The 8,826-nt window shown below is 46.9% G+C and overlaps 1 protein-coding gene across 1 annotated transcript in view; it reads left to right on the top strand.

Moving 5' to 3' along the window:
- Positions 1-213: 213 nt before the first annotated feature.
- Positions 214-8,826, top strand: part of SLC27A2 (solute carrier family 27 member 2) — a 31,524-nt gene continuing 22,911 nt past the window's right edge. Inside the window, exons 1-2 of the mRNA XM_035131926.3 lie at positions 214-1,105; positions 8,057-8,266. Of these exons, the coding sequence (XP_034987817.1) occupies positions 628-1,105; positions 8,057-8,266 (688 nt within the window). The 5' untranslated portion in view covers positions 214-627. The remainder of the gene's footprint in view (positions 1,106-8,056; positions 8,267-8,826) is intronic.

Genomic DNA, 8,826 nt, shown 5'->3' with positions numbered 1-8,826 from the left:
ATCACTGCCAGTTTTTAACTCTGTGAGTAGATTGCAGACTCTTCGGAGTTGGCCACCCCTGACATACAAGGTTGCCAGATTCTGCACAGCAGCGCTCAAAATTCGTCGGACGATGACCTGTGTCACAACCTAGATTTAACGAGCACTTATCAGAGTGCTCTGATAGTGCTCTGTAGGTGATAGCTATATATATACTAACCGCTTATGCTCTGCCACTCCCGTCTAATGTTCCTAACTCTTCGTTTAGATTTTCTAAACCTTACTGCGAAGACTGTGCGATGGTCAGCGTGCACTGATCGACACACATAAAACAAAACAAACCCAAAACCGTGCTTATGGAAGACTTACTCGGCTACCAGTGATCGCCAAAGAAAAAGAAGCTTGAGACTCCAGATCTCCGCTTCTCGAGGAGAGAAGCAGAAGTGCTGGTGGAAATGGGGAGAGAGAAAGGGAGAGTGAGCGCGCGCTCCCGTCTGGCTGGCTGGACACGCCCTTCGTTTGGCAGGAGCCGGTCACTTTTTGCGCCGGTAACCAGGCGAGGCACCTCAGTGCGCTCGGCGCGCTTGGGCAGAGAAGAGCGACGAGTTGGCGCCGGGGGCCGAGCCTCTCCAAGGCGCCGTCGAGGCCATGTTCCCGTGCCTGTACACGGCGCTGGCGGGTCTGCTGCTGCTGCCGCTGCTGGTGAACCTGGCGTGCCCTTACCTCTTCCAGGACTTGGGCTTTTTCCTGCGGCTGGTGCGCGTGGCGCAGCGGGCGCGCCGCTCCGCCTCGCGCGTCCCGCCGCGGACGCTGCTGGAGGTCTTCAGGCAGCGGGCGCGCCAGGCGCCCCAAAAGCCCATGCTGCTCTTCCGAGACGAGGTGTACACCTACGAGCAGGTGGAGCGGCGAAGCAACCAGGTGGCGAGGGCGCTGAGGGAGCACGCAGGGCTGCAGCAGGGCGATGCCGTGGCGCTCTTCCTGGGCAACGAGCCCGCCTACGTGTGGCTGTGGCTGGGCTGCGCCAAGCTGGGCTGCGCCATGGCCTGCCTCAACTGCAACATCAGGGCCAGGTCCTTGGTGCATTGCTTCCAGTGCAGCGGCGCCAAGGTGCTGCTGGCCGACCCAGGTGAGGACCTCCTCTTCTCCTTCCCCCGCAGCTGGTAGTGGCTTACTTGCTCTGTCCCAGCTCCTTCCAACCTGGCAGTTCAAAAGCACTCCGGTGCAAGTAGATAAAAAGGTACCGCTGTGGTGGGAAGGTAAATGGCGTTTCCATGTGCTATGGTTTCTGTCACAGTGTTCCATTGTGCCAGAAGCGGTTGAGTCCTGCTGGCCCCATGACCCGGAAAGCTGTCTGTGGACAAACGCTGGCTCCCTCGGCCTGAAAGTGAGATGAGCACCACAACCCCATAGTGGGGTCCTTTACCATTTTTTAACCTTTTTTTAGTGGCCACCCGCCAAATATGCACCAGCCTAGGGGTACTCAGATAATAATATGGATTTGATTTTGAAAGAAAATTACAATCAAGCTTTTGTAGTTCAGCGTTATCCTACTAGAGCACTCCCATGAGACATCTCCAGATACGAAGCTTTCTGTGAGTTAGTGCATTGCGCGTTCCCACCAACCCCAGATCCTAGTAGAATATTCGCAAGTAGCTGGTTGGAAGCTTTATTAAAATGGTTGGTTGGTAAAATCAAAAAACGTATTACCGGGTAGGAGATAATTTGTGAGTGCCCCTCCGGAGATTTTAACTGCCTAGAGTAGAGGCCTCCACAGGGTTTAATCTAGCACTGGTAGCTAGAGTGATGGGCAGGGGTGCCAAGGCAAATTCCATGCTAGGGATCAAATTCCTTGCTAGGAATCATTAAATTTGTTATACAAGTCTGTGGTGGTTGCCTTGCCTCAAAAATGACATTGTGGAGTTTTAAAAGGGTCGGCATAAACAATAAATAAAACGTCAAAAAGCACACAACCAAACTGAACAATTTCCACATACACCATAATAAAGATTCAAAAATATGACTATAATGGGGGAAAGCAATATTTTCTTCATGACCTGTCTCAAAGCTATTTACTGTGGGATACAGAATAGGTAGGTTAGTATTGCGTAGTAGATGCTGCTATTTCCTCAGGAAACATGCAGAGTTTGTTTAGCAAATGAATGTTAAAATACATGCATGTGGAAGCAGCTTCTGCAGGAAGATTCCATTGCATCCAGATGCATATTTGGGTATGAAGTTGGAGCCTGTGGTCTTCATCAGAGGTCCTTTTCTATGTGCCCCCCAAGAGAGGTTCAAAGGCTGACCACATGAGAACAGGCCTTTTCAGCTGTGGCCCCCCCCATCTGTGGAATGTTCTCCCTAGGGAGATGTGCCTCACACCATCATTGCCAGTCTTTAGCTATAGTTGCCATATTTCAAAAAGTGAAAAACTGGACACAAAAGTCCAACTTTTTGGCAACGTTTTTGAGTTTTCTTTGGGGAGGGGGAGTTGTTGAGTTTTTTTTTAGTTTTTAGCTTTGGGGGCAAAAACACATTAGCAATTTCGGCCCGGACACTGCTTCCGACTGCAATATTCCGGGAAATTCCAGGTGTAGGGCAACCCTACTCTAGCCAGACTAAAACTCAGGATCTCAGTAATTAAGATGGCTCCTACAGCTGCATATCTTTTGGTAGGGCATGCCCTTATGTTATTGGGTGAAGATTTTATGTATTTTGCATTATTCATTATTGTTCTTTCTGGTTTTAAATTGCTTTCCTTTACTGCATTTTCTCCTGCTAAGTCACTTTGAGATTTTGAAGTTTCAAATAAAACTATGTGTTTTTGGCGGTGCATTTCTGTTTGCACTGCAGTGCAGATGGGAACATGTGTCCCTAACGTGTTTGGTCTTGGCTTTATCCATTTATTGTGCTAGGACTTGCTTCTGTATACTTTGATTAGGGTCAGAATGTTAAGCAACATTTTGATTCTGAGATAAGAGTTTGGCTGGATCTTTGTCATTGAGCTGGAAGTGTCAATTCAACAAATAAAAGTGCAAATGCGTGTAGCCTTGTATGCTGTGGCCTAGTGGTTAGAGTGATGGTCTAGAGGGACCCGGGTGGTGCTGTGGTCTAAACCACTGAGCCTCTTGGGCTTCCTGATCAGAAGGTCAGCTGTTCGAATCTTTGCAACGGAGTGAGCTCCCGTTGCTCTGTCCCAGCTCCTGCCAACCTAGCAGTTTGAAAGCATGCCAGTGCAAGTAGATAAATAGGTACCGATGCGGCGGGAAGGTAAACGGCATTTCCGTGCACTCTGGTTTCCGTCACGGTGTCCCGTTGTGCCAGAAGTGGTTTAGCCATGCTAGCCACATGACCCGGAAAGCTGTCTGTGGACGAACATCTGCTCCCTCAGCCTGAAAGCGAGATGAGTGCCGCAACCCCATAGTCGCCTTTGACTGGACCTAACCGTCCAGGGGGCTTTACCTTTATAGTGATGGTCTAGGGCAACACTAGATTTAGGGCGGTGTGAGTGGTTCCCCCGCACAGGGTGCCGAGCCGAGGAGATGCAAAATTGAGAAGATCCACTTGGGGTCGCCAATTTTGGCCTTGCACAGGGCACCTTATTATGAAAGATTAGCAAAGTCCACCCCTGGGCTAGGGCCTGAGAGACCAGTGTTCAAATCCCCACTCGGCCACACGAAGCCTGCTTGCTCAACTTGGACTATCTCAGCCTAACCTACCTCACAGGGCTGTTGTGAGGATAAAATAGAAACCACAGCACCTTGAGCTCCTTGGAGGAAAAGTGGATTATAAATAATAACTAAGCATATACTGTATACACAGACAGAATAGTGAGATTTGTAACAAGAATATATAACAAGAATATATGCCTGGATACTATCATACAAGTTTAAACAAGTTTTGTTTGTTTTGAAAAGTGCTGAAAATGTTGGAAGTAACCCGTTATTGGGCTAAAACAACTTGCAGAGTTATTTTAGGTTTACACAGGTCACGATAGTAAATTAAAATAGGAGGCAGAAGGTGCCACTTGTTCCCTGTTAAATCGCTAGCAGAGATATCTTGTTTGAACGTTAGTCTACATATTCTTGTAAACATGCTCACATTCCTGATATATCCATATCTATGTGAGATAATGGATAATTATTGCTGTTTACTTGGCATAAAGTATGAGTTTTTAAATCCTACCTCTAGAAAATGAAGGATTAGACAATGAGTTGAATTAAGAAAACAGAACTACAAACAAGTTACCGAACAAGTTCATCTGATACACTGACAGTTTAATATCAACCTCCCTGTGCAAATGATAGTTTCTGGAAGTGCAATGCAATTCCTCCCTCCTGTCTCTTATCTGTCCTTGTAATTGCTGTGACCCGAGAAAGAGAAACACTAGTGTGTGTAAATTATTTACTTGAGAGCATCTTCTGCCAAGCCAGAATCATAGGCTGTAAGCTGGTTGGTTTTTGCAAAACTCCTCTCTCATATTCAGAAAGGAGATAAACCTAAGGTGGCTGGTGGGGGCTTTGATGGCTGAATGTTCTTTATTACAGTATTTTTATTTATTGTTTTCTTTATTAGACTTCTGTATCGTCCTTCCTCATGAGATCTCAGGGCGGTTCCGACCCCCAAATTCCTCTAACTTAGCTAGAACTCTCTCTTCGTACATGCTACAGAAATACTTTGGACGGGGAAATATTCAGTTAGATGGGCCTACAGTGGCTACATCCAGTTTTACCACCTCAGATTGCCAGCAATCAAATTAGAAAAACCAAGGATGCTATGCAGAGCCAGAGTCAACTACAGTGGTACCTCGGTTTTCGAGCGTCTCGGAAGCCAAACGTTTCGGTTTTCAAACGCCGAAAACCAGAAGTAATTGTTTCCATTTTCAAATGCGCCTCAGAAGCCAAACAGCTTCGGTGGCGTGTTTTTCCATTTTCTCCATTGAATTTGGAGACCACCCTTTGTGCCTCTGTTGTCAAACGTTTCGGAAGTCGAACGGTCTTCCGTAATGGATTATGTTCGACAACCCAGGTACCATTGTATATGCAGTGTCCACCTTTTAAGGTTTTTCTTTTCCTTTTACAAGATTTGGAAATCCTGCTTCTATTCTACTCTTCTGCTTCTATTCTGTTGTTACATCCATACTTTACATAACAGCAAAATGTCCCAGTACTTTGTTCTGAATAATGGTACTTCTCTTGTTGGTGCTGTCTGGCATTTGGGTTTGGAGCTTGCTAACTTTGAAGCAAGCCGCAGAGATATTGGTGGAGCTTGCTTGTATATTAAAAAGGTAAATGACCCCTGGAAGTTAAGTCCAGTCGCGGACGACTCTGGGGTTGCGGCACTCATCTCGCTTTACAGGCCAAGGGAGCCAGCGTTTGTCCGCAGACAGTTTTTCCAGGTCATGTGGCCAGAATGACTAAGCCGCTTCTGGCGCAACAGAACACCGAAACCAGAGCAGCGCACGGAAACGCCGTTTACCTTCCTGCCAGAGCGGTACCTATTTATCTACTTGCACTGGCATGCTTTCGAACTGCTAGGTTGGCAGGAGCTGGGACAGAGCAATGGGAGCTCACCCTGTCGTGGGGATTTGAACCACCAACCTTCTGATCGGCAAGCCCAAGAGGCTCAGTGGTTTATACCACAGCGCCACCTGCGTCCCTTGTAAATGAGTGTGCTCCTAATAGTTTGGCATCATGACCTTTCTCAGCTGGTAGGTGCTGCAAGGCGAAAAATGGGTTAATGCTGCTATGCTTAAGATTCTTGCGTCACTTTTGTGAATTTAAGACATGCCAGGCACAAGGATTATTTGTCATACATTCTGGAGCTAGTGGGATTGGAAATATAGCTGTTGCTTCATGTGAATTGGCCTGCAGGGAGGCCAAGCATCTTTACTTCTCTCTGATAAAATTCCTGGGACTTACTCCCAAATATATGCCAGCATCTCAAGTAGTCTTACATTCAGACTGTTGGTCCAGCTTGCTCGACCTATTACCCCCCAGCAGTTCTAGAATATAAGGGTTGCATTCAGCCAAATTCTACTCAAGAGTAGACCCACTGAAAGTAATAGACCTAAGTTAGCCATGTCATGTAACTTCACTGGGTCTATTCTGAGTAGGATAAGCCATTGAATTACCACCCTTACTCCTGTCATTGTTGTGCTGTCTGCTCCTGATGGAAGTTATAGACCAAAACATTTGGAAGGTGCCAGGCTAAGCAAGGCTGACCTAGACCATCATTGTACTTGAGATGTCAAGTACAGTGGTACCTTGGTTCTCAAACTTAATCCGTTCTGGAAGTCCATTCCCAAACCAAAGTGTTCCAAAAGCAAGGCACATTTCCCATAGAAAGTAATGCAAACGGATTAATCCATTCCAGACTTTTAAAAACAACTGCTACAACATCAATTTAACATGAATTTTATTATCTAACGGGACCATTGATCCATAAAATGAAAGCAATAATCAATGTACTGTCCTATAAACAAGACAGCATTGTAGATGCTAAAAATTATCATCCACACAGTCACAAAAACAAATTTACTGAAAAAGCCTCAAAAACAAAAACGCAAAATAAACAGCAAAAACAAAAGTGCCAAACTTAATCTATTCCGGAAGTCCGTTTGACTTCCAAAATGTTCGGAAACCAAGGCGCAGCTTCTGATTGGTGCAGGCACCCCAGAAACAATAGCCAACAACCGTATCGGACGTTCAGCTTCCGAAAAACGTTTGAAAACTGGAACATTTACTTCTGGGTTTTCAGCGTTTGGGAACCAAGGCATTTGAGAACCAAGTTACCACTGTACTAAATGCACGGGTGAAAATGCTTAAGTGAACAATGCTATGTTTAAGTGATGATCATGTAGGAGACAAAAGGGAAGGGTTCCCTAATAAGGGTGCTGCCACAGAGAAGGCCCTGCTGGAGGTCACAACCCCACCCCTAAGCCATACACGTCTGTGTCACCACTTCCTGTTTTGGGAGTGCCTTCCATGCTCACAGTGGCATGGAGGGTGGAACAGGAGCACACAGATAACCGCAGATACATTTTCCATGTCATTATTATGGGAGCCTTTCAGAAACGAGGCATGAAAGAAGAATAAAATTCCCTGGGATATTGCGTCACCCTCCCGTTGGAAATAGCTCACATACGCAGGTGGGGGTGGAGAACCCTCACACTTGATAATGAACAATCTCATGAGGGTCCTTATAGTGACACACAAATCCAGGCATCGTGCAACTTCAAATTGTTAGGAAACACGTCGGCTAGCATTTTTCCAGATGCATCATGAAAACACGACACCTGTGTTTCTGATACCTTGCAGTATTTTGCCTTGCCTTCCACTAAATATTTGTGGAAATAAATTTGGCAAGATGTTTGCCGTGGACCCTGTTATATGTGAGTGGTATTTAACATGACCACACTGTAAATTGGTGACCTGCATTTTCCTTTTCACCAAAAGCTGATCTCCCAGGTTTTGTTCCATGCTACTTGTTCTGCCATTATCATGGCCGGCTCTAGGCCCGCCCCTGGTGGTGTGGGGCGCCAAGCCACCAGGGGCGCCGCTGCGCCCGCTGAGAGGCGCGGCTGAGGCTGCCCCAGGCACGCCTCCGCTGTTCAGCGGCTTCAGGCCGCTCTCTGGAGGTGCACGGGCCTGGGGCCGCCTCCGCCGTGGGCAGGGGCGTCGCAACAGGGGGCGGGGCAGCCCCCCTGGCCCAGGGCTGGCCCTACGGCAGGCTGGGTGGCACCGTGCAGCGGCGCCCGCCCACCGCCGCCCTGGGAAACAGGGCGGGGGGGTGCCGGAGGGATCCATCGCACCACGGCGCCAGGGCGCCGGGCATGCTTAAGACGGCCCTGGCCATTGTGGAAAGGAGCAAGGGCACATGACTTTTCTGAGGTTATTCAAAGCTACACAGCCTGAAATTCCCTCCTTCTTCACAACTCTTTTCTTTTCCTTTTCCTTTTTGCATCTGGCCATGCTATGAAGAGCACTACAAAAACATTTCTGAGTAGAACATCAGAACATTTACTGTATAATGGGCCTTTCCCCCATTCAAGTAACCATTTCTTCTCTCCTCTTTAAAGAATTAGCATCAGCCATTGAAGAAGTGCTTCCAGTCCTGAAGGAAGAGAATGTGTCTGTCTTTTACTTAAGTAGGACCTCCGAGACAGAGGGGATCGACAGTTTCATTGACAAAATGGATGCTGCTTCAGATGAGCCTATTCCAGTGTCCTGGAGATCAAATGTCACTTTTAAAAGTCCTGCCCTGTACATATATACCTCTGGGACTACAGGTACAGTAGTAAACCCCCCACATATTAGGGATTTCTTGGTCTACTCTACAGTCAACCCTATGCAGAAATAAGTCCTGTTTAGTTCAGTGGGACTGATTTCCTGGTAGCTGGGTGTACAGAATTGCAGCTAGCTTATTTTATTCACTGGCTGGCTTTAAAATATCTTATGAGGAAATCTAATTGACATATTGCAAAACTTCACTGAAAGTGCCTGAGGAAAAGGACAGTGCCTCTAAAGTGTCTAAAACGTGGAAGACAAAACTAGCTGTAGTTGTGTACTATATTAAGCAATGTGGTAGTTTGCAAACAAAAGCATATGTAAGGCATGGGCGTAGCCAATGGGGGGTCAGGAAGGGGCAGCTGCCCCCCTCAAAATCAGTGAAAATACATACCGTAGCTAACTGAGGTTCTGCGCCCCCCAACAAAATTCCTGCCTACACCCATGGATATGGGACTGCTCTACTAACAAAAGAGAGCATTGTTGTTTTTTGATTGGCTTCTGTTGGATGAAAAAAACAATTAAGAACCCAGGTTGGATCCAAGCTAAGTCGGCTACGTTT

Source organism: Zootoca vivipara, chromosome 13 (genome assembly GCF_965207765.1).
Source record: "Zootoca vivipara chromosome 13, rZooViv2.hap1.1, whole genome shotgun sequence".
Lineage (NCBI taxonomy): Eukaryota > Metazoa > Chordata > Lepidosauria > Squamata > Lacertidae > Zootoca > Zootoca vivipara.
The sequence above is the reverse complement of the archived record's forward strand: the minus strand, read 5'-3'. Positions and strand labels throughout refer to the sequence as shown.